The sequence below is a fragment of the Camelus dromedarius genome, chromosome 1, assembly GCF_036321535.1.
Source record: "Camelus dromedarius isolate mCamDro1 chromosome 1, mCamDro1.pat, whole genome shotgun sequence".
Taxonomy (NCBI): Eukaryota; Metazoa; Chordata; class Mammalia; order Artiodactyla; family Camelidae; genus Camelus; species Camelus dromedarius.
In genome coordinates this window covers 79,064,475-79,091,451 of record NC_087436.1, presented here as the reverse complement: position 1 = coordinate 79,091,451, position 26,977 = coordinate 79,064,475, and the positions used below count along the sequence as shown (strand labels likewise).

General features: G+C 35.6%; 1 protein-coding gene across 7 annotated transcripts in view; it reads left to right on the top strand.

The window, feature by feature from the left end:
* The window catches only part of LIN54 (lin-54 DREAM MuvB core complex component), a 60,858-nt gene that overhangs the window by 8,962 nt on the left and 24,919 nt on the right, over positions 1–26,977 (top strand). For 4 of the 7 annotated variants that reach the window (XM_031433008.2, XM_010983581.3, XM_064485870.1 and 1 more), the window contains exons 2-4: positions 3,448–4,160; positions 7,987–8,110; positions 14,513–14,655. In XM_031433008.2, coding sequence (XP_031288868.1) covers positions 3,480–4,160; positions 7,987–8,110; positions 14,513–14,655 — 948 coding nt within the window. In that variant the 5' untranslated portion in view covers positions 3,448–3,479. The remainder of the gene's footprint in view (positions 1–3,447; positions 4,161–7,986; positions 8,111–14,512; positions 14,656–26,977) is intronic. The other 3 variants (XM_031433022.2, XM_010983596.3, XM_010983602.3) reach the window with 1 other exon arrangement.

Here is a 26,977-nt window from a genome sequence, read left to right as displayed (position 1 = left end):
ACAAAGGGTAGATGTACTTCAGCCCATTATAAATGATTCCAGTTCCTTAAGCTCAGGGTTCCTTGGTTGTGATGCAAACTCACTGCCTTCACAGCATCTACCTGGGTGTCTCCACTTCTGCTCTGTGGGACTTGTGGGCACGGGGGAACTGATACACATGTGGTGTTTATGTTCCTTGCTGTGCTGAGAGTACTAAGTCCTGTGTTTCTGACCTAGGACTACTGGGTTGTCTGCTAGTATCCATGAAACAATAACAGGCTACATTGTTAGCTTGCAAGGAGAGTCTAAAATCTCAAATCCCTCTCAGTTCTTGACAGTTTTGGCCGTAAGAATGAAGTCTGACAGAGACATGGCTTTTTGAAAGAGGAAGGATGAAGGCCTGATGGCTGGGCTGGGGATATGGAAAGACTGTCTGGCATCTGGTAGTGAGTGCTCTCACCCAGGTGGTGGGCAGAGGTGGTGGGCGCAGGGAGTGTAGGCACCCTTCAGTGTTCTGCCTCTCAGTGAACACTTAGGGGCTGAGCTGAGTGGTAGCCTGAATGGTGCTTCGGTTGCTGTACACTCAAATCCGTGGCATAGCCCTTGCTGAAAGGCGGTGGGCCTGTGGCTGCTGAGCATGGGGTCCCCAAAGCTGAGAAAATGGTGTCAGAAATGAGGATTTGGGTGTATTAACAACATTAGAAGTTGACTTAGTTGAGCTGCAAGTGTGAGTGCTTGAAACTGAAAGTAAGCACTATCAGGCCACTGTCTCTCTCTGTGGCCTAACCTCTCCTCCTCTTATGTCAGGTGTTTAAGGAGAGAGATGAATAGGGGTTGGGCTAAGATCTCCCTGCCCTTATGAGGGTCTAAAGGCCATACCCATGTGTCTAAATATGCTGGGGGAACTTCATGGAGAGGAGGGAGTCAAACTTTTATGCCTCTGTTGGATACTTACATCCAGGTCATCAGCATACCTGTTCTCTAGGGGATGGAGTGTTCAGAGACAATTGATGGGGCAAAGTTTGTAGTAGGGAAGGGCCCCACTGTGGGTGGGGCCCTTTGTTGTTGTGTACTGTTGTTGTGGTCTCCATTACTGAAGGTAGAATTGCTGTTGATATTTTCACATGCCTGTTCTGCAAGTGCCAGAAGGTGTTCTCCTGATCAGGAGCAAGCAGAGAAGTGCTTGTATTTTGGGGTCCCAAAACCCTAGTGATTCCTCTGAGCTACAAGTTATTGTGACTCATGATTTTTCAGTGTATATAAAGAACTCATCCAACTCAATAAGACAGAAAAAAACCAATATTTTTTAAAAATTGGCAAAAAGCTTTCATGCAGACACTTTTATACAGGCAATACTCATATGAAAATGCTCAACATCATTAGTTATTTGGGAATTTAGATTAAAACCACAATGAGATATCATTTCTTACCTACTAGAATGGCTGAAATTAAAAAGACCAACAAAACCAATTGTTGGTAAGGATGTGGAACAGCTGGATTCTCTTATATATTGCTGGTAGTTGTACAAAATGGTATAGCCAAGTTGGGAAATCGTTTGTCAGTTTCATGCAGGTTTGAAAATAAACTTACCTTGTGGTCCAGTTAGTCCATTTTTAGGTATTTATTTTTTAAAAAAGAAAATATCGATCCATAAAAAGCTTTATACCAGTTTTATTCATAATAGTCTCAAAGTGGAAACAATATGAATGGCAATCCACAGGTGAATGGATAAACAAATTGTGTAGATTCATCCAAAGGAATATTTCTTGGCGGTAAAAAGGAACTAAATTACTAATAACTGTAAGAATAAATATAAATCTCAAAAAACACATTGAGGGAAAAAGCTTATACTATATATTCCTTTATGTCATGAGTACATAATATATGATTCCATTGAAGTTCTAGAATGGGCAAAAAGGCAAAACTAATCTAGTGAAGTGGTTGTTGTAGAGAGTAGGATTTGGGGGTAGGGGATTGACTATAAAGGAGTAGACATGTTTTTCTCCATTTTAAAATACCAGTGACAAAAATTTAAGGCAGTATAATATTGTGATTAAAATTATGTACTTTGGTATCATAAAACATGTCCTGAGTTTGAATTCTGGCTTTACCATTTACTAATTATGTGACCTTGAGCCAACTGTTTAAGCTTTCTAAGTTTTCACATCTATAAAGTGGGGGTGATAATGATACCATCTTAGAGTTGTTGTCAAGCTAAATTAAATTATACCATCACTGGTAGATAGTAAGTGCTCAATAATGATGATTAATTTTGGCAGTATTGGTATTTGTCAATGCTAATAATTATAATTGGCTACTTATGTCTGTTAATCGTGGATGGGTACTGCATTTTTATATTTTAAAAAAAGGGAAAAGAAAGAATAATTGATTAGGTTCCTATGGATCTGTAATATTCTCTGGACAAATAACTTATTGTTATTTAGTCAGTCATAAATATGATGTACTGTCTTTAATAAGTGAAGATAATGGTACTGACACCTTTATTGGGAGTTCTGCATGACCTTTGGCTGAAAGCATTGCAGTTTTTTTGGGTTTTGTTGTCATTGTTGTTGTTTGGTTTTTTGTTGTTGTTTTGGGTTTTTGTTTTTGTTTCTTTTTTGCGGTGGAGGGTTCATTGCAGGGCCAAGCAAGGAGAATGGGTGGGTAACTTGTGCTCAAAAAACCTGAACTCCTGCCATTTTGATAAGTTTGTAATTTGCTTTATTATTATTACCATTTTTTTTCTTTATGGAGACTGGCTATATACCTTTTAAATGGTTCCCTTTTTGACATTTTAAATGGCTGAGGAGAATTTGAGAATCTTCTTTCCAAATAAAGATTTCTTTAGTTATGAAGAAATCAAACTTGATCAAACTTGGGCCAGATAAGCCATTTGATCTACAGTAGCTGAGAGGGATTACTCTAGAAACTCCTTTAGCATTAGTTTGAGCATTTAAAATGGGTTTTTATAAATAGTGTGGTACCCTCATTTTAGGACTTAGCTCATTGGAGATTTGAGGATATTTTCTAATATCTGTTTACATTTAAATCTACATTCTTGTGTGGATCAGCAGTGTTCAAATCTGTCAGTAGGAATTAAAAAAATAACTGGGAAGAAATAAGATGATGTTGAAGATTAAAAGGTTTTATGAGCAGGAATTGGAAAGGGGTTTCCTGTAATTATGTGACTTAGTGTTGTCTGAATGCAGTATACTTTTGGACTGAGACATGGCGAATGAGAATGTTTGCTTCAGTTTTGTGTCCCGTATGACTTATATTTCAGAGTCTTGAAGGTTGAAGATACATGTTAAAATGGTTTAACCCAAATATGCATCAGGAATATCCTTCACTCAGTTATACAGTGATAAAAAATTTTATTTTGTCATTTACATTTTTCTTGAATAATTTTTTCTTATTAAATTTGTTTTGAAACCTAGTAATTTATTCATTTTTCAACTTTCATTGCAGTGCCTGATCAACTTTCTAGCAGGAGAACGATCATGGAGGTGGTGCCAGCTGAGGTGAATAGTTTGCTTCCAGAGGAGATAATGGACACTGGTATAACTTTAGTGGATGATGATAGTATTGAGGCTGTTATTGTTTCATCCCCAATTCCCATGGAGACAGAACTGGAAGAAATTGTCAACATAAATTCTACTGGCGACTCTACAGCCACGCCCATTTCCACGGAGCCAATCACAGTGTACAGTAACCACACTAACCAAGTTGCAGTGAACACCACAGTTACTAAAGCAGATTCTAATACCACAGTGCAACCAGCTTTTCCAAGTGGCCTTCAAAAACTTGGTGCTCAGACTCCTGTGACTATATCAGCCAATCAGATTATTTTAAACAAAGTATCACAGACATCTGATCTTAAACTTGGCAATCAGACCCTTAAACCAGATGGACAGAAGTTAATTTTAACAACTTTGGGCAAGTCTGGTTCACCAATTGTTTTAGCACTACCCCATAGCCAACCCCAGGCTCAGAAAGTTACAACTCAGGCCCAGTCAGGAGATGCTAAGTTACCACCGCAGCAAATTAAAGTAGTTACCATTGGAGGGAGGCCAGAGGTGAAACCTGTCATTGGTGTCTCAGCATTGACCCCAGGAAGTCAACTGATTAATACTACAACTCAGCCCTCTGTGTTACAGACCCAACAGTTAAAAACAGTACAGGTAAAAAAACAAAAGGGGGCTTACTAATTAAAATGCATGTTAAACATTAAATTGATTGATAGTTGTGTGTGTAGGGTGATTAAATGCATAGTTGTTACTGAATTCTTTTGAATGTTGCTTTTAGTAATTGTGTGGATTTTTTTTGTAAAGTTTGATATGTCTAATGCTTTTGAAAATTTCTGCCAGAGAACTTAGAACTTAATTTTGGTTAAATTCCAAATTAGTGTATTTATAGCTTTTTACTCATTTTAAAATGTATTGTATTCTCAGTAGTAGTTTGAGTACACGGATGTTCTGCTGGTATGAAAATGTCAGAGTTGGTTCTGGGCTGTCAAAAAATCATTCAGACATGATATTTTCAGTTAACAGATGGACTAAGTCTAGGAAAACTTGCTGCTCTGAGAAACCCTTTGAGCTAGCAGTAGTACATACTAGCTAGTGTGTGCCTCTTCTTTGGAATTTACTGTCCGTTGCATTACTCATGTTTGCAGTGTGGAAAAGGCAGTGCCATGTATGGAAGGTTTAGAGTTGGACCAACTGAATTTGAGTCGCCTCTCTGCTGCCCTCCCAGCTGTGGAACTTTGGATTGGCTATTTACTGTCTCTGAGTTTTTTACTTTAGCTGAAAGATGGCTATTTGATTGTGATGAAACACATAGGAAGAGATGAGTACTTGATATAGTTCTCAAAACATTGGAGATCCTTCAAAACGGTACCCATTGTTAGTGTGAACAGGAGCCTAAGATAAAAGGTTATCAGGACATATATTAAGTGGTTCCCCATTCTTCATACTCAAATAGGCCTTTTTAGGTCACCACTACTTTTAGAAATACAATGATCCATTTAAGACCAGGGAACCCAAATTAATTTCCTGTTTGAAAGCGTCAGCTTTTAGAAAAAGGAGAAGGCATGAATTAGAGAACTTAAGCAGACGTATAGGGAAGTAGGAGGGTTGGGGGAACTGTCTACTCTCAGCTGATATTAGACACAATGTTTTGGTTATTATGTTTGCAAAATAATTAGAAACATTTTTCATGGGCTTTTTATTTAAGAACTTTGTAAGATTTCTCAAACCATAAGATTTGCCCATGTTCCTTCTGCCGCTGTTAAGCACTTAGTGCCCTCTCCTTTCTTGTTCATTATCATCTCTCACTTATTGCTGACTTCCTTTTACTTCTCTTGATGAGGATCTCTTGAATGAGATATCCTATCACCATGAAACACCTTGTCCTCAGCTTTTTTTTTTGAATCAGTTTTGAAATTTGTTTTTATTGGTTTACCAGAGTTTATCTGGCTTTGGGGATGTGAATCATAACCATGTTCACAAGAAACTATAATGTAAATTAGGATGTTATTTTTTTTTTCCATTTACAAGAGCAACATATACATACTGTTTCTAAGACCAGTTTATTTGTATCCACTAGTTTTCTACTATAATCCCCTAAGTACTAACAATAAAAACAAAGACTGGGGTCTGATTCTTACAACTTCTTTTATTGTTGCTACTTTTATAAAACCTGACTCTATTTATTTAAAAAGAACTTCTATTAAAAAAAAAAAAAGAAATGTCATTTAGAATATTGTTCTGCTTGTTCAGTTATTTTTAGGCAACTCAGATCTTTCCAACTCAAGAGTAGCCTGCAAAGCTCTGAAGCAAAGAAAAAACAAACAAAAAGCTACTATTTCCATTCTAGGCACCAGAATATTTGGTTTAGTAATGTATGGTGTATATGAGTTTCTGGGTTTTTTTCTTCACACGGTCCTCAGCATTGTCTTAAATTTAATTAGAGTATTGAAACTGTTAGGGTGTGGACAATGGGTAAGGGTGGAAGGAGGAGACCCATCTTGAAAAATGAAGGAAAGAGGTGACAGTTGAGTCCCGAGGCAGTAACAAAGGGGGATAGTTACACTTACTTACAGATGTATGAACACTTTCCCATGTTTCTTGTGCATAGTATATATGAGTCATAAATATCTAGCAGTCTGGAACAACATAACTCCTTATTGGTTCCTGCACCTACACTACACAGTGCCAAAAATTACCTCTTTGTATTATTTGGTCACATGTTTGTCTATCTTATTTGTAAATTTATTTTTTGATTCATTTTTGTCTTACTCTGCTTATTAGATAAATTTTGTTAAAAATAATCCTTTATACTCTGTTTTATTTAATAAAGTAAATTTGTTCTAAGGTAGTTTAGAATTAATAATGCAAAAAGCATGGTTCCTTAACAGAACTGGAATCCTTATTTTCAGCAATGCTCCACTAGAGAAATAAAACCACAAGGGCAAGTCGGGATCGTTCATTTTAATAATTAATCTGCTTTTGGTTGTATTGTTTACATTTTTTTCCTGATTGGTGAGTATTCATATAGCCTTATGATTGTGAACATCAGTTAAAAATAGGGAAATACTTTAAGTTCCCAATTTTTATAGCTAAGGTTATTTTTTGCTAAACATGGGTTTCTAAGAATATCAATACCTCTACCTCTTGAGAGTCTTAATACTAAGTTAATAGATGGCATATTCTGACTAAAATTTAGAGTTTTAGGCCTGTAAATACACGAGGGAAGTATTTCCCTATATGTCTTCCAAATTGCATCAGTTTTTTAAAGTACAGTTATGGATTTATTTATGTATTTCAAAGCTGGGAATTTTTTTAATGTAGTAATGGATCTCCTTAGTTTGTTTATTTAAAAAGTGATTTGTATTTCATTTACATTTTGTTTTGTCAGTAGTATGTTCTGAGTGTAAGAAAGTAATATATTCTAAATGTAAGAAAATGTGTTATTTAGTTTAATATATAGTTTGAACACAAAGCTGATATTTACCTAGTTGGTATATTTTTGTCATTCAAGTTGGTCATAATTATTCATTTTGAGTTATTATTTCCAATAATAAATAGTATTTTTAGGGCCTCAATTTTCATATCTGCCAAAGATAAAATTAATATTTAATGTCCTTTCTGCTCTGAAAGTCTATGATTTTGATCATAGTTAAACTTCTGTTTCTTTTAGAAGAAGCTATATCTTTGCATGCATGGATAATTTCAATATAAAAACATTGGTAACTCTACCTTCCCTGACTTGTGGGGAATTTTAGTTCAGGGCAACAGTGTAAGATCAGAGATGAATAAAACATAGCCCCTCCTTTCAAGGAATTTACAGTCTAGTAAACTGTATTTTAGTAAACAGTATTTCAGAGGCTTCACCTTTTGAATAGTCTTTGTTTTGTCAAACTTGTCTGTTTGTATCCTAGGGTGTAAGCTTGCTCAGTTCTTCATTTGTCTGCCCCTGATTTATAGATCTAAAGTTGAAGATAAAATCATAAGCCTATCTTTTTAATGTGTATTTATATTTTGCTTCCAGGGGCCAATGAAATTATATTAACAGGTGGCTTTATCATTTGCACTATGCTTTCTTAACTTACTCTATTCCGTCTTTTTATTATTGAATGATTTGTGATTTGGAAAGGAGTATTTACTGTACTAAAGTGTTTCATTATTATTATTGTGAAATATTTATTATTAGATAAACGTTATTATTGAACATTAAGCATTATTTTAAAAATTAATTTGGTTTTCATTATATGCATATGTCCCAGAAACTAAAATCCAAAAGTATTATTATATAATGGCTTAAAGATGTGATTATATTAATATTTCGATGAATGGCTGTATTTTAAATGTTTTTAACATTAATGCTTAGATATGTTTTGTTAAATGATCTGGTTTCACATGTACTTCTATATATATGAATTCTGTTTAATTTTGATTGAGTAGGTGTTTTATAGAACCAGTGGTCTTCATAGTTACTTATATATTTCAGATTGCTAAGAAGCCTCGAACACCAACCTCTGGTCCAGTAATCACGAAGCTGATCTTTGCAAAACCAATTAATAGTAAAGCAGTTACAGGACAGACAACTCAAGTATCACCACCAGTCATTGCAGGTTATATTTTTTTATAGTTTATTAAGCTAAATATTTACCTTCTTTTTAAGGTTTAAAAAAGGTTGTTCTGCGACCTTGAAATGTTTTAGTGCTTATTACTATAAACCAAACTCATTAATAAGAAATGTTACACTTCTTAAATGTGTGCTTCAAGCAAAATGCCTTATCTCAAAATTAATCCTTTACTTTAGTCTCCTCAGTTTTTGGTTAGAATTTTACCTTGAAGGTAGCAAAGTCTTAAACTCTAATAATACTAGCTAACATTTACATATTGTTTACTGTGGTCCTTGTGCTAGTGTAAGTTCTTTACATATGGTGAATGGACAATCCTCTGGCAGTCCTACGAAGTAGGTATTAATAACATCTCCTTTTGCCAGTGTGGAAACAGAGGCACTCAGCTAGCAAATGTCCAAGTTGGGATTTGAATCCAGGCAATTTATATCTGGAGCACATATGCTAAGTCTAGTAGGTTTAAAGTAATACATGGGAGAGTATAGAATTTCATGGTTTCTGTTTGAATTTTTAGTTTCAGTATTTTCATATGCTCTGTATACAGTTCTCTATGAAACAGAAAATTGTCACAATGGTAATAATTACTTAAGTTGTAATAGAATTTTAGTTATGTTTCTTTTACCAGCAAACTCCTTAGTGTGGCCCAATTCTCTTTTATTAGATACTTGACAATTTTTCATCACCAATACTAGCACCTCAGAAATCTTGACTTTGAGTTTTCATTCTCTTTATTATTCTGGTTAATCTGCCTTTGTACTTCCAGTCTAGCAGTTCTTTCACTTTGAAATCTGATTCATTAACTCTTCTACTTTCTCATTAATAGTCAGCCCTTTCCTGTCCTCAGATTTTTCCTTACTTAACATGGAGTTCATGACCCATCATTATCGCTCCCTGCAAGTACCATTGGTTCTCTTTTTACTGTCTCTTTCTATAATGGCTTCAAATGCTAGCTCTCTTCTTTCTTCTTGCCTGTCAAGCAGCTTATTACTTGTAGAGAAAATCACACAGCCTTGGTGACTGGTCTTTAATTCAGAGCTATACTAATATTACTCCCTTCACCAATTAAGAACTCATCTCTAATTTCCATTGTGCTAAGAGCTTATGGAAGCTCCTCTGGGTGGTAGACTTTGGCTAGGGACTTTCAAATGCTAATTACCCATTTCTAGAATGTGTACTCTTGGTGAAGGTACTTCACATGTTAACTATACCATCCCTGGAATATGTATTAAACCACCTACTCCTGTCTTTGATAATTTATAGACAATGTAACAGTAGGCAACTCTGAAGTCAGTGGCAGTAATTTATCATTAATCTGAGGCTTTGAATTATATGTAGGGAGGCTTCTCATTTTAGCACATGAGAGAAGGCTTAAGGAGATTGTAGTTTGAGGGCAGTGTTGGGTGAGTGATTGTTCTTTTTCTTTAGGCCTTTAGTAGAGATTTGGGATGGTATAGGATGCTTATATCTTGAGGGCTGTCGTGGGAGGCAGATGTGGCCCGAGAGAAAAAATTGGAAAGGATTTGGATTTGGAGCTGCTTCAGGAAGTGGGCCTCAGTTGGCTCGAGTGAATAAGATTTGGAGGTATTGATGATAAAGGGACCACCAGTCCCTTGGGAGGCTGGGTGGATGGAGGTGGTTAACTAGGAGGAATGTCTCAGTGCAATGTTCACTGTTTCTGAGTTTGAATAACTTTTAGTTATGGGGGAAATTGTATACTAAACAACTGGTTTTGCAGAAGTGTCCGAATGAACAATGGTGATGTCAAGGTTTCACCTCTCTTACATTTGCCTATAATGGATGTCATTGCTGGGTCTTTGGGTCATTTACATTGTGTTGCACACTAATCATAACTTCACCTTTTAGTTATAGGCTGACTTACTAGCCCTCCCAAAATGCATACAGATAGACTTCTCGTAAATTTCACTAGAGTTGCTGGCATTAATTTCAGTTTGGAAGAATAATTTCTACTGTTAACTAGTAGTTTGTAGCCTTTTAAATTAATATAAGCCAAATTTTAAACCAACAAAGTAACTCTCCTATTGAATTGTCCTATCACAAGGAGGTTCCATGGTTCCATTATCTTCATATTGCAGCTAATGATCTTTCAGGGTACACTTAGATGGCTTTTTAATGACTTTTGGGCTTCTCATTGATGGTGGACATCTTTTTCTGTCTTTCAGTCAAGGTGAACTTAATGTTTGTATGTGAGTGATTTGTCTAAAATGCAAATCTGATCTTGTCCACCCTTGCTTAAATTTTTTTTTGGCCATATCCATTTCTTACCCATTTCTTGGCCTTAATCCATCAGGAATAACTTCAAATGCTAGAGCTTTCTTAGCATTAAAATCATTTATGATCTAATACATAACTTTTTTATTTTCACCTCCTCTTAGGTCCAGACCTACTGATGTAACTTATTTTAAGAGATCACCAAATGGGCCATGTTCTCTCAGAACTTAAGCTCTTGGCACTGTTGCTTTTATCTGAAGTGCTTTTTTTTTGCTTTCCTAATGGATAACTCATTCATTTTATCTTTGGATTATCTCTACCTGTCTTGGAAGTTTTTGATCCCTAAGCTTAGTTAGGTACTCTTTTCTCTGACCGTTTCCTATATATTTCCATAAAGCTTGGTTATACTTAACCAGATAGTTGACTTTAATTAGACTTCTGTTAAATTTCACACTGGCTTTTTATGTTTCCATTAGTCATAGTGTATTGTAATACTTGGTTTTCTTGTCTGACTCCCTTACTACTACACTTTTTCTTAGTAAAATTTTTTTGATTTGATTTGTTGTCTAGTTTTTAAAAATTACTAATGAATTAAATTTTTCTTAATTTTGGTGAAATATACATAACATAAAGTTGATTTAACCATTTTAACCATTTAACCATTTAACCATTTTTTTTTTTTTAACAAAGGTACTGGATCGAACCCAGGACCTCATGAGTACTAAGCATGTGCGCTACCACTGAGCTAAGCCTACCCCACTTTAACCATTTTAAAGTGGGTTCTTTGGTGGTATTAAGTACATTCACATTGTACAAACATCACACTGTCCATCTCCAGGACGTTTTTCATGTTGCAAAACTGTATCTCTGTACTCATTAAACAGTAACTTCCCAATTCCTTCCTCACCTCCGTCCCTAGCAGAGACTTCTGTCTCATCAGTTTGACTGTTCCACATAAGTGAAGTCATACAGTGTTTGTCCTTTATGACTGGCTTTTTGTGACTGTCTGATACCTAGCACAGTTTCTGGCACATAGATGTGATTCAGTGAATGTGTATTGTTGAGTGAATAGGTATTATCATGGAGGCAGTGTGATGTATGGGAGGAGCTGTTGGGAAACTTGAGTTTTAGTCATGGATCTTCTGTTGATTTTCTTGTGATTTTGGGTAAATATCTTGTCTGTTCATCGTACTTATTTCTTGGGAACGTTGATATCAGCCACTTCATATGACTTTTGAGATGGTTACATGAGGTACAAAGGTCCTCATCATCAGAGCTCCCAAGGCACAAGGTTGCTATAGCAAAGCAGACTTCATCAGTGTGAAAATATTCATTAATGAATTAATCTCTTATAGAATTAGTCCTGGCTCAGATATGCTAACTCCCTGCCTGGCCTGTCTGTGGCTTTATGGATTATGTCTCTCTTGATTCTTGGAGAACACCTGACAGTAGAGTGTAAAATGCCTTGCAAATTGATTTCAAAGTGAAATTGTATAACTTGTATACTTTCTTGAACATTCTGCAGAGCCAAGGAAAAACAGGGATTTGGAGATTAGATTAATCAGGAGAAAAGCTATCTGGATGAAAACCAAGTGGCCCTTCAAAAAGAATAACTTTGGGAGGAAGGAACTTTCAGTGGTAGAGCATGTGCCTAGCATGCACAAAGTCCTGGGTTCAATCCCCAGTACCTCCATCAAGTAAATAAATAAACCTAATTACCCCCTAAAATCTTAAAACACCCCCTAGAAAGGAATAACTTGAATTATAAAGGATGTAGAGGGTTCTTGGGAAAATTTGTGAAATCCTGAAATACTTTGGCAGAAATGCTCTTCTTTATCATGTGGCGCCCATCAAACAGAACCTGGGATTGTGGTGTCACACAAATTTTCACAAGATCCTCTCTCCCTTAAACTGCACATTTCATCCTAAGAGTTAGTATAATTGTAATTATACTGACTTTTTGTTAAATATAAGCAAAAAAAAGTTTCAGTTTTAGGGGTTTTTTTGTTGTTAACAATGAAATTTTTATCCTTGTTTTAAGTGTAATTCACTTTAAGTGGCCTTTTTCTGTTATCAGTTATCAGGAATTGAGGATTTTTTGTATGAATGTTTTCTGAAATGTAAGTAATGTTTAACAAATAAGAAATTGCAGTAATAACCATAAATGATGAGCATTTTATGAAAGGGTATTTTTAATGGTAATTTCTTAATATAATGATTCTTGGGACTTCACACTTATCCCACAGGTATTAGTTTTGGAGACCAGAACAGGCAAATATGTTACTTCAGGCAGGTACAACACTTTAGGGTGGCCTTCTGAAAATATTTGATGTAGATTCATTTCATTTATATAGAATTGATTTATTTAGTTATGATGTAATTCAGGCTAAAAAAAAAAACCCTAGCAGAATTCTCAACTGAAATTCAATAAAGGATCTATCAGTAGTATAAAATGTAATCATGTACTACAAAGAAATTGAAAAAGTTATATTTAAATTTTTTAAAAAATTCATAAATGTCAGATAAAACTTAATTCACTTTTTAAAAAACAAACTATGTATACTGTGGCATTGTTATCAGAAAAAATCCTGAAACTTATGTGCTAGTTTTCTATTTTTGTTTGAAGAGAAAATCCCTTCCTTTTTTTCTCTTTTTCCCTTTTTCTTTTCCTCATTCCCTCTTTCATGTGTAATTATATCTGTCAGTTAAATCATAGCATCTAAAAGGTTAGAGGGGATTTTAGAGATAATCTGATTATCTGCCTTCTCTTTTTCTTGAGTGCTTGAATTTCCTTTTTAGCCAGTGGGTTTGATTATCCACCATCTTCTTGGAACACCTTCAGTGAATAGAAACTCACTCATATTGGAATAGTTGTTTCAACTGGAAATTTTTGTTAGAAGTTCTTTCTTGGTGCTGAACTGAAAGTTCTTCTGTTATGTTAGTGCTATGCGTCTAATGGGTACAGATTGCTTCTCATCCTTCAACTTGACAGTCTGGATCAGTCAGGACAATCTTGGTTTTCTGCCATAATAAACAATCTCCAAATCTCAGAAGTTTTTCTTTTAAGCCAAATTTTATTTTTTATTTATACTTCATGGTTATCTGTATGTCTGTTGTGAGTTAGAAAGGGACTCTTCTCAACATCGTCACTCAAGGACCTCAGCTGACAGAGGAGCCACCATGTCAGACGTGGCAGAGGAAAACAGAGCTTTGGAAGGTCTTGCATTGGCAGTAAATATTCTGACCCAGAAATGACACATCACTTCTGCTCATAATGTATTTGCCAGGACTAGTCATGTGGCCCTAATCTAAGCACAGGGAGTGGTGAGGGGTAGGACATGGAGTTCTACCATGTGCCCAGAATGGGGGAGAGGGGGCGGTGGCCCCAGAATATTTGGTGAGTGGCACCACAGTCTTTCAGGAATTTGGAGATGTGTCATGTCTTTGTATTTCTCGCTTGCCTGGGATAAAAATTCCTAATATTTCAACTCCTTGTGATATGATTTCTAAATCCCTAAACCATCCAGACACACTATAGTTTTTGTGTGTTGCTCCTGAAGGGTATTTCCAGAAGGGAACACAGTTTTGCTGCTGGAATCTGGCCAGGACAGCTGGAAGAATTTTTTTTTCCTTTGGGCAGTCTAAAATCAGATAGCATTAAACCAGACAAGTGTTCAAGTTAGTCCAATACCTGTTTGTTTTATAAATGTGGATTTAGCTTGTATCCTGAATGGTTTAAGTTCAAACAGGAAGGCAGCTGAGATATAGTAGAGAACAGAGATTAAAGTTTTAAGACTTGGATTCAAGTCCCGACTTTGAGGAGCTGTGTGACACAGGACACGTCGCTTAGTTGTCCTGAGCCTATTTTCTGGTAGATACAACTTAACAGTGTTGATGAGAATGTGAGCAGAAGTGTTTTTGTGGACTTTAATAAAATGGTATTAAGATACTAAATGTTACTAAGAGGCATTGTTTTGTTTCCTTCTGCCTAGGTTCACCACAGTTCATTAGGGACCTTCTTAAGTGTTTAAGTTCTTACGTGGCTACATATGAAATACTAAACATATGTACTGCAGTCCTTGTGGTTGTAAGTCGTCATCACAGACATTTTTATCCTATTATTGAAAAAAGTCAAACTGATGTGCTGCCTCTCATTTGCAGGTAGGGTTCTTTCACAGTCTACTCCCGGGACTCCTTCAAAGACCATAACAATATCTGAAAGTGGTGTTATTGGATCAACTTTAAATTCTACAACACAGACACCAAATAAAATAGCCATCTCACCTTTGAAATCGCCAAATAAGGTAAAAAAAAAATTAGGTACAAATGCCAAGAATTGTGGTTAATGACTGTATCTTCTTGCTAGTCACTTCAGATACTTCAGTTTTAATATATTCCCAAGCAGTTAATCAAGGATATATGACAGATAAAAAAAAAACTTACTCTAAACACATAGTAACATAGAAATCATTTTGCATGCTAAGATGATATCCATAGCCTGTGTAAATGTGGGTACAACACAGATCTTTTGAATGAGGTACGTTGTGTAGGTGTTTAGTTTCTCTTCAGTTAACGTTCATGCAAAATTTTTGTTTTTGGGTCGGTCACATGTATACTGACTCTATAAATATAAAATGTTAAATGTAACTTTTTAAAAAATAAAATATTCGGTGTCTTATGCTTAAGCTGTCCTGGATTTTATGGAGAGTTGAGCTTTCGCTGGGTAACAGAGTACCCTAAATACTAGAAATTGCCATCAAATGCTGGTAACCATATCATCAGTTTTTTAGGCTCAACACAATTCATTGAAAGCATTTGAAAGCTTTCCATGATTTGTTTTCACTTTAAGGTGCAAGGTACCTATCATTTTAGGTCGAGTAAATAGTCTTAGTTCCTAAAATATACAGATGTCATTATACCAGCATAATGTTTTGAAAAAAGTATGTTTCGAAGGACATATTCAGGTGGAAAGTGAAGCATCGTTATTCTGTAAGGTGCCACCCTTGTGACTCTGGAAACATGCTGCCCTTTGCACCTGCATTTTTCTTTAATTTGTTACTGTTTGTGAGTAGAACAAACATTAAATGTTTACCTTACATTTTAACAATGACTAGCTGTTGGTTTCTGTTTTAATGAGACTTTAATATAATGTATAAATACGATGTCTGTTACAGTTTAAATGGGATTCTACCTGCATAATAATACAGATAATTATTTACTTGAATGAATTCGGCCGATAACTTGAGTGCTTACTGTATGTTATGCATAGTGATAGGCACTGGGGATAAAGGCATAAAGATAGGTTTTAGTTTCAGATAGTTCAGTAGGGAAGTTAGACTTAAGTGTTAAGAATTGCCCTACAGAATCATAATGGTCTCAAGTGATGACAAAGGATGCTGTTCTTGAAAGGTCTGAATCTTAAAGGTGGTTTGGGCCTTAGCTGTGGGTGAGTGTGGGAGCCTTCCAGGTTGAGTTAATGCTTCACATAGAAGTGTAGAAGCATGGCCCTTTCAGGGAGCTGCCTTGCGCTGGTGTAGTGTGAGAGCTGAGGTGCTGAGGTTAGGTGGATGGTCTCATTCCCCTCAGGGAAGTTTAGATTTTGTTGCTCTTAAGGATTTTCTTCCAGGACAGTAGTTCTCAGCCTTGTCTGTACATTGGAATCACCTGTGGAGCTTTAATAACTACAAGGGCCAATTCTTATCCCCAGAGACTCTGTATTAATTGGTCTGGACTTTGGTCTGGTATCATGATTTCTTTTTAAAGCTCTCTTAGTGATTCTAAAGGGTAGCCTAGATTGAAAACAAATGCTCTAGGATAATGTGAAATTTGCATTTTTAAAAAGATGACTCTGTGGCATAATGAAAGATAGTTTTCAGGAAGGTAATCCTGGATTCTAGGAGAGACCAGTTAGGTTAGTCACACTTTTGAAGCACCTGGGGACTTCTGGGAAAAAGCTAATGGCTGGCCCCTACCTGATCCCGTTTAAATCAGTCTCTAGGCTGGGGCCTAGGTATTAGATTTAATGTTTTAAAATTCTAAGGTGGAGGCCAGGGTAGAGAATCGCTAAATTAGATTATTACAGTGCTTCAAATTTGAGCTAGACTAGTAGCTAAGGGACTAGGGAAAGAGATGAAAGAAGTTAAAAGAGGTTTAAGACATAATGACTGGACGTCAGAGTGTCAGGGATGGGGACAATCTAGGATGAATCCTCGATTCCTAACTTGAATAACAGAATAGATGGGAGCACTGTGGACTGGTATGTGGGCTATATCTGATGGCATACACATGAGAACTGGCTTAATTTTTCTCTTATCCTTGACTTTAGCCATGCCATGTTGAATCTTTCCCTGCCTCTTCACAAGAAGTCTTTTTAAACTATAAGAACACCTTTCTCTGATGATTAAATTCACAGGTATGAAAAGTCTACTCAAAAGCTTACATCCAGTTGAAAGCTCCTCCCCTCAATTCAGACCCAGTCTTGTCTCAGGGACCTTGCGGTGGAGAAGAAGAGTATGATCTGTTTCTTCACTCTTTTACTTTCTCCTCTTTCTGCTTTTGGCTGCTGATTGGAAGGAAGATTTGAAAAGAAAGGGCAACATTTTATGTGAATGAGACTGTTGTAATCCAGCTGCCAGCACCCTTTGTGTGGCAGGTGTTCAAGTGTGGCCTTTTAGAGTTAATATGTTTAGATGGTTTTTGGAGGCCCCCATTGGTATATCCATGTAGCCCAGGTCCCTGTCGTAGGTGTGGTGCACACTCCAGCTTACCTTTGGCAATCTTCTCCTGTCTCTCCTCTTGTAGTTCACCTATAGCCTGTTGCTTCTGAGTATCCTTACTCTAGAAGGCACATGTCTTTGGCCAACAAGATGCGTTAGCCCTTCTTCAGCATCTGTTTGGCTAATGGGAAACCTGTAGCACCCAGTGGTAGAAGTGTAGCCCACCTAACTGCTGTCCTGTGTGTCCTTGCTCTGCCATTTTGAATGTCCATCCAACCTCATGCTTTCAGAATTCTCCAGGCTGGGACCAATTTCTGTGTTCATATATGCCCTAAACTCTTGGGGATATATGGCAGGTTCTTCTGGCAGCTAGACCGAAGTGGGCTAAGGGTTCCTTTAACTCAGTACATTGCCAGCCAAAGATTCAGCTGTCACTTTCCCTTTTTATAGTTATCACCCAGTCTGTCCCAGAGGTTTTCTTAGAGAACCCATGCCTTTGTTCTCACAGAGCTACAAAGCGCTAGCATTCTCTGTGTTTATGAATTCATTTCTATTTCTAATCTGTTTTGTTTTGTTTTGTTTTCAATAGGCAGGAGGTGGATGATAGGGATGCTGTCTTTTAGTAACTCTGGCATGGATGGAGTTTTATCATTTGTAGTTCTCAGTTTTGGGGGTTTCACTTCAGCCAAATTTTGAGATAGGAGAAAACAGCCCATTATCCTCTTATACTAGAGAGGAAATATAGAAGAAATAGCTTTTTTGAGCAGAGAGATATTGTTTAGTTCTTGGAGATGTTTGACGCTGAAGTACCCACTGATTGTCTGGAGGAGGATGTCCATTAGGAAGCTAAATATGGGCAGTGGCTAAAACTATGCATCAGGATGAAATCAATCAGGGAGCATGAGGTTGTGTATACAGTGAAAAGAAAAGCAGGACTGAACCACCAATGTTAAGAGTTAGTAGAATAAAAGGAGCTAGTGGAAGAGAAGGAATGATAAGAGAGATAGTATGAGAGACTAAAAAAAGTGAGTGGGGAAGATGGTTTCAAGAGTGATGGTGAGCTACAATTTCAGATGTCATAGAAAAGTCACTTAAGAAAAAGACTGGAAAGTAATGATTTGCTGGGGATGTCCTTGCTCCCATCAGTCAGAACTGATCAGATGGAATCCTCAAGCACCCACCCTCCCTACCCGTCAGCGCTCACAATCTGATCACCATCTGCCTTGAATCTGCCAGGACTTCTCTCATTACTTATTCCTATTTATATTGGGTACCACCAAAAGGCCCAGACCCCTAGATTACCTATCTTTTCCCACATCTAATCTCTTTAAGGTTGTCAGTATCTTCTGTCCCCTTTCCCACCCAACCTCAACTCTTGATTACTTCCTCTGCAGACCTCTTTAAGTGATGACTGTCCCCAGCCCTTATGCCATCTAGCCTGGAAGTGGGGACTAGGGTGTAAGTGTCTTCCTTGCTTTTTCTCTTTACAGTTTGCAGGCCATTCTCACTCTCTCCTCCATCTTTGAAACTGATGTTACCAGGTTCTTTATGGGAAGTTGGGCATGGCTAATGTTTTCTCAATTTACTTGATATTATAGTTGTCTTTTATTGTAGGGCAGATTTCTTCCATTATATTTATTTTCTAAAGTAATCTTGTTTTCTTAAGTATTTATAAGACATGCAAATAAGTATTAAACTAATGAAAACATGTTTTTGCATGGTTTACTTTCTTCTTTATATTTTAGCAATGCTGTTATCCTCCACTTTCTGACGTTTAATGTGTCCTTTGTCCTGTAATCTTATTCTTGCCTTTTAGTATTGTTTTTTTCATGGCATATTTGGTTTCATTTCAGAAATACAGTGCGGTTTGACAGTTTAAAAAATATCTATTGAATTCACAGCATTAGTAGGAAAAAGGAGAATAATTATAATGACAGTCTCAATACATGAAGAAAAATTCTAATAATATCTAGCCTCCATTTTGGTTAAAAATACTTGAAACAGTAAAAATAGAAAGATATTGGGAGGGTGGGTATAGCTCAGTGGTAGAGTGCATGAGGTCCCTGGGTTCAATCCCTACTACTTCCATTAAAAAAAAAGAAAAAATAGATATTTTTGTAATTTGAAAATGAAGATAAATACATTGAACTTCATGTAATGGTGAATGTTCAACAAAGATACCCACTTTCAACACCTGTTCAATTCTGCTGCAGGTCTGAGTTCATGCAGTAAGGCAAGAAAAAGAAATAAATGTTATAGAGCTTCCAAAGAAAGTAAAAATGTGTTACAGTTTACACATTACATTATAATATACATGTAAAATTTAAGAATCTGCCATTGAACTATTAGAATTAATATATAAATTTAGCAAGATGACTAGATATGTGGTCAGTATAAAAAGTCAGTATGTGTAGACTTTTACGTTTTTAGTAAGTTTGATATGATTGGTTGTTAAATCTTCTATCTTACTAGTTATTTTCTCTTTTTCCCACCTGTTGTTTTTCTTTCTTTAACTCTTTTTCTGCTTCTTTTAGGTGATTTGAATATTATTTATGGTTGTTTTTAATCTCCACTATTGGCATATTATGGTTTAATTTTTTTCTTAATTTTGATTGCACTGGAGTCAAATGTACAGCTTTGACTTATCACAGTCTACATGCAAATTTGTATCACTTCATGTAGGGTAAGAAGCTTACATAGAGTGCTCCAGTTCCTCCCTCCCACCCTTTGTGCTATCATTGTTAAGTAAAGTAAAATTACTTTTACATGTTATAAACTCTATAGTACATTTTACTGGTTTTGCTTTACACAAAGTTGCAATTAAAAAATAAGAAAAATAAATCCTGTAACTAATTTCATTTTAGTCATACCCTATACACTCTCTTTGTGTAGGCCTCAAACTCTGGTATTAAACTCCTCACTAAAGAACTTTCTTTCTTTTTCTTTCTTTCTTTCTTTCTTTCTTTCTTTCTTTCTTTCTTTCTTTCTTTCTTTCTTTCTTTCTTTTTCTTTCTTTCTTTCTTTCTTTTTCTTTCTTTCTTTCTTTTATTGAGTTATAGTCATCTTACAATGTTGTGTCAAATTCCAGTGTAGAGCACAATTTTTCAGTTATACATGAACATACGTACATTCATTGTCACATTTTTTTTTTCGCTGTGAGCTACCACAAGATCTTGTATATATTTCCCTGTGCTATGCAGTATAATCTTGTTTATCTATTCTGCATATGCCTGTCAGTATCTACAAATTCCAAACTCCCAGTCTGTCCCTTCCCACCCCTTGCCCCCTTGGCAACCACAAGTTTGTATTCTATGTTTTTGTGTCTGTTTTGTATTTATATTCTTTTTTTTTTTTTTTTTTTTTTTTTAGATTCCACATATGAGCAATCTCATATGGTATTTTAAAGAACTTTAATATTTCTTTTAATGAAAATCTGCTGACAAGAGATTCAGCTTTTGTTTGCCTGAAGAAGTCTTATTTTGCCATTATTTTTGAAAGATACATTCGTTGGGTAAAAGATTCTGGGTTGACAGATTTCCTTAGTACTTTAAAAATATCACTTCATTGACTTCTAGGTTACATAGTTTCTGCTGAGAAGTAATGCTGTAATTTTTGTCTTTTCCCTCCTCTGTATGTAACATCTTTTTTCCTAGCTGCTGTGAAGATTTTCTCTTTATATTTGGATTTCTGTGGTTTGATTATTATGGGTCCAGATGTGTGTTTTGTTGTTGTTCTTTTCTTTTTAAAATATGTATTTATCTTGACTTTAAAGTTTCTTGGACCTGTGATTTATTGTCTTTTATTTTTGGAAAACTTTTGACCATTACCTCTTGACATCTTTCTTCTGCCTCACTCTCTGCATTCTAGAACTCCAATTTCAAAAATGTTAGACCGAGATAGTTCCACAGCTCTTGGATGCTCTGCTCTGTTGTTCTTCCCCCACTTTTTCTTCTTGGTGTTTCAGTTTGGATAATTTCTGTTGCGGTCTCTTCACATTAATTGATTATTTCCTCAATTATGTGGAGTCTACTAAAGGGCCCATTGAAGGACTTCTCCATCTCTGATAATCATATTTATTCTATTTCTGGCCTTTCCGTTTGGCTCTATTTTACCGTTTCTGTCTCTGCTGCAGTTCCCCTCTGTTCATTGCTTGTTGTCTTCCTTTCCCACTAACTAGGTCTGTTAACATATTAATCACAGTTATTTTTTTTTATTTTATTTTATTTTATTTTATTTTATTCTATTTTATTTTTTCTTCTCTCTTTTTTTATTGAAGTACAGTTGATTTACAGTGTTTCGTTAGTTTCTGGTGTACAGCATAGTGATTCAGTTATGTGTATATATAAATATATATATACACACACACATACATATTCTTTTTCATTATAGGTTTACTACAAGCCACTGAATATAGTTCCCTGTGCTGTACAGTAGATAATCATAGTTATCTTAAAGTCCTTATTTGATGGTTGCCACATCTAGGTCATCTTTGAGTCTGGCTCTCATTTTATCACTAGAATGGCCATCTGGCCTTTTTATTTTGAAGCATATACATCTGGGGTGGGGAAGCTGTAGTCTATTAAAGGTAAGTGACATAGCACAAAGAGAGAAGCTGGGCTGTTGATCCGTATCAAATCTGATCAGAAAGACTTCAGGATAATTAAATTGTTGGATAGCTTAAGTTCAAAAAATGTAAAGGTTTCTAGAGCTTGGGTCCTAGAAAATTGGATCAAAGAAACAAGGGTTAGAAATTTCTTCCTCACTAATTTGGTTTTAGAGTAAGTAAATATTCCTTAAATGTAAGGCCTGGTCATACCTTATGCAATGTTGATGGGTACTTTTTTTTTCTCTGTCTTATAATAGACATGAATACATCTTCAAAGTACCCTACTCTTTAATTTTAAGAGTCTATGCAAATTATTCTGGACATCCTTGAATACACCTACACCCACTTCTTGTCAGTTTTGCTCTCCTACCCAAGGGAGTGCTCTTCCTCTTTTGCCTTTTTTTGGCAAACAGACCTTTTCCGTTTGCCCTGCCTGTGGTAAGTAATTGAACCATCCATCACATAGTCATTTAGGACACAGAATGTACTTAATTCGCAAGGGAGGAATTCAGAGCATAAGCTTATGTACAAATGCTTTAAGAGAAGTTTTTTACTTCTCTGATTTCTATGACCAGTATAACTTCTTGAACTCTTCCTACTTCTGGGTCTTCTAGCTTGAGTAGAGTTCTATAAAGCTTCTGTAATTTAATTCTAGATTCAACATTTTACTGTAGTTGCTTTATCATTTATGTACTCATCCCTCCATCCATTAAACATTTTATTTTTAAAATGCATTTCAAAGTAAGTTGCACATATCTTGTATATTTCATCAAGCGTACCATTAACTAGAATTCACTATTTGTCTAGAGAGTTTTCTTTTCCCTTTTGAGGTAACATTTATGTATACTGAAATATGCACATCTTAAAGGTACTATTTGGATATTTTCAGCTCAAATGCATGCATCTATTTGACTAAAAAAAACCTCTTAAGATAAATAACGTTATTATCATGTCAGGAAGTTAACAATTGAATATTTTTTTTCCTGTTTCCGAATGTATCAGGATAAACAATGCACCTATCATTTGACAGGTTTTGAGAAAAATTGATGTATTTCCCACAAATTGAGATACAAATGACTACAGAGTATTAAAAATTGTTTTGCTTCCAGTTTGGATAGTTTCTAATTTTTTTCCTACTAATTTGAAGGAGGACTTAAGTAAGTTTTCAGATCATTAAAAATAATTTTTGATAGTAAAATACAGTGTGATTTTTGGTATAAAACTCAGAAGGAATTCCAAGTGTTAATGTATATTATTATAATAAATACCCTTCTGTTCATACATACTTATTTGTGAAAATAATATTTTTCAATGTTTATATTTATTAAACAAACAGGAACAGAATTGGTTCTGAGCTCTCAGTCTAGCCATATGTAATATTCATTTATGACTACAGAAAGTAATCTTTTAAAATGAGTCCTATCACCTTTCTTATTGAGAGATGCATTCAAATAAAACCTTTTTATATTGTAATAGTCACAATCAATAATATATTTGTTGTTTTAAGTGCATACAGTAATGGTATAATTAACTCAATTGAAGCAAAATTAACACTTAGAGCTTTACATAAGGGTAACAGGAAATAATGTTCTAAAAATTTCAATTTATATACATCTTTTTTTTCAGAGAATTATGATAAAAGAATTTCAAGCATTTATATATTATACTAGAGTAACATTTTTAGAGGATATGAAATTCAAACACCAATTCACAGAGGAAAAGGAATAATACAAATTTCTGACTGCTAAAGAGTGCTTTATTTGTATTTTAAAAATATAATAGATATACTGGTGAGTATCAAATCACTATGTTGATTTGATTCCGTTGAATGGATTTTAAAAAGTAATGTGATAGTTTTATTTTAAAATGCTAATGTTTATAATAGGCCAGAAATTACAATAAACTGAATGATGTTCTCAGTCTCCCCGAACATTATCTCCACTGCAGCCAACTGGAAGGGAAAAGACATGGAAAAGCCCATATGGGAGGCTTTATGGACCAGATCTAGAAGTCTGCAGGTTACATCGTTCACTTTACTTGCTAAAACCTAATCTCGTAGCCTTACCTTATTACGAGGGAGCCTGGGAAATACAATGTGACTGTATGCCTAGGAGACAGAAGAGAATGTAGATTTTGGTTAGCAGTAAGCAGTCTGTAGTGAAATTGTCCATATACAGCATAATAGTGCTATATTAACACAGGTAGTTGGCATTAGTTAGGCAGCAGAGTGGGAGCCTGAACAATAATGAACGTTTCCTCTTATAAAGAGATACTCTTCCGTTCTCTGTTTATAAGTGGCTGTCAATATTTATTGAGGTCCATGTGTGTCCTGTGCTGAGGCTGTGGAAACTACAGAAGAGCTTACAATGATTGGATGAACAAAATTCAATGCACATAAAACAATAATGAATAATGAAAACAATAGTGAATAATGAAATAGGTGCAAAGTTGTGTGGTATAGACAAGGTGACATGAAACTGAAGAGACAGAGGTAATTCCTAACATTCCTTCAATCATCATTCAGCAACGCCTAATACGTGTTAGGGGTCATGCTTTATGAAGAAATAGTAGTGAACAAAAGTGGAACCTAAAGTCTATGGAGTATTGGGAAGGCATGTGGCAGAAATGAATCAAATAATATCCAAAACTACAAAATTACAAAACTGAGGAAAGACATGGCATGAGGTCCTACATAAAGGGATTCAACTACAGTTGGGATGATCAGAGAGGGCATCCCTGGCTAAGATATTTTTATGGGTTTGAATTAGAGTGGATGTCAGTTATAAGAGAGAAGGACTAGAGATAAAATATGTATGATGGACACAGGACAGTAAGACAGTGTAGTAAACTACTCTGATTGGAGTTAGTAATGCTTTGGAAGGAGTGGGGAACATGTAAAGATAGGGTTAGATTATGGATAATTTTCAAAACAAAGCAAATTTAGACTTAATTTGGCCATTGAATGAAGACTCATGGAATGTTTCTAAAGCAACAAGAGATATAAAAGTATGAAAGTGAAGTTTGCAAAAAAATTACTAGGCAGTGTTTGTGTGGTGGATTCAAGGTAGGTAGAGATGCATCATAAAGCTCATTTTGAATTTGCCTTGCAAATATCCAGGCAAGAAGTGATATGAGCAATGTCAGTATCAGAAAGTTGAGGGTTAGAACAGTTTTAGGGTGGTAGTTTCAGAAGTTGATAGCTTTTGCTCTTACTGTGAAGCTCTTAGAGTTTGGGATGGTCAAGTGAGTACAGTTTGAAGTGAAGGAACTCTTCCCTAATAAACTTTAACATTGATTGTTATAAGATGGGAAGAGTTAGAGTTGAGGTGACTGCAGGTTGTAGGTCCGTTGATTCTGTTGCCTGAATTTTTATCTTGTATATCTATAGCTCCTCATACCAATACTCCTTGGCCATGATAAAGGAGTGGAAAGAATAAATGACTGAGAATTTATTCTCTTTTCTATATTACTATACTGATTTTATCTTTATGCCTTTACAATTATGTTGGTTGAATACCTGAGATGTTTTCTTGCCATATTATTAAAAACTTTTTTTATGATAGTAATTTAAAATATTTTGAAAGTTCAGACTAGTATAATTAACCCCTATGTACCCTTCATCCAAATTTGGAATTATCAAGTTACCTTGTTATCTATAACCCTCCTCCCACTTTTTTTAAAAGTAAATCTATAGATATTTCTTTATGTACATATAAGATAGCCTCCCCCCTTTTTTAAACTCATCCGGTAGGGAGGATATAGCTCAGTGGCAGAGCGCATGCTTAGCATACCCAGTACCTCCATTAAAATAAGTAAGTAAATAAATAAACCTAATTACCTCCCCCAAAAAACAACAACAAAAACTTACCCACATTCTTTTAATGCCATTCAATACCTAGTTAATTCCCATTTCCTCAGTCATCTGAAGTTTTTACACAATGTTTGAATTTGGGATTCAGAGAAGTTTGTAAATGATTGATATTTCTCTTACTTCATCTTGGTTTTTTTCTCTTGTCTTTTTTTTTTTTTTTAATGACAAGATCAAGTTGTTTATATCCTATAGTTTTTCATAGCCTGGATTTTGCTGGTTGCATCCCTAAGGTGCCATTTGGCTTTGAGAATTTCTGGAGTGGAACTCAGATGGCTCCTGTATCTTTAGACCTTCACTTGTGTTTTGCAGATACTTTCTCCAAAGCTTTGGTTTGTCTTTTTATTCTTTTAACAGTGTCTCTTACAGAGCAGAAATTTTTAATTTTAATGAAGTTTGACTTATCAAGTTTTTTCTTTGATGGATTGTGCTTTTGGTATTCTATCTAAAAAGTCATCACCAGGTGCAAGATAACTTAAGTTTTCTCCTATGTTATCTTCTAGGAGCTTTATAGTTTAGTTTTATAATTTTAGGTTCATGATCCATATGTGAAAGGTGGAAGATCTATGTTGAGGTTTACTTTTTTACATGTGGCTGTCCTGTTGTCCCAGCACCATTTGTTGAAAAGACTATCCTTTCCCCATTGAATTGTCTTTTTCCTCCTTTGTCACAGATCAGTTGACTGGATTTGTGTGGTTCTACTTCTGTGCTCTCTTGTTTATCAGTCACTTTTAGTCTTTGGTGATCTAACTGATTAAAAGTTCTTACATAGATTTGTATTTCAAAAAATTATTCATATTTTTGTGTCTTTTGGATTCCTCTCCTGTGAACTCTGATGCACATTGGGTGGTTTGTCTTTTTTTTCTTTTTAACTTGTGAACTAAAAAGGCTCATAGCATATTAAGGAAAGTACTTCTTTGTTATTAATGTGGTTACAAACATTTTCCCCCTTTGACTTTGTCTTTTTTTCTTGCAGAAATTTTGCACATTAAATTTTTGTCAAAATACTGTAGTGTCGTCAAGTATGAATTTTGAGTTTTTGAGCTATGCTTAGATAAGTCTTTCTTACTCCAATATTTTAAAACATTAATCCATTAAAAATCAAGAGACTACGTTAATCTTGGTAAAACCTAACAGCCTCCTCTCAGTTTTTCAACCCTATCTGTTTTTCTTAAGCGCCTCGATGGCCTCTCTGAAATACGGACCTCACGGGAGGTCACATCCTGTCCCTCTGAGGGTTTTAGCCCAGGACCGGGCTCCAGGGCTAATTACCTACCAACCGTAGGTGCTTTTGAGCCTTGTTTACTTCTCCCTAAAAAAGAAAAGCTCCTTCTGCCCAGCTCTGAGAGGCTCGCAGATATTCCGGTGTCTCCCTACAGGTCTTACGGTAACATAGTAGCCTCTTCCCCTACTGCCGTGGCCCCTTGCCACCTCTT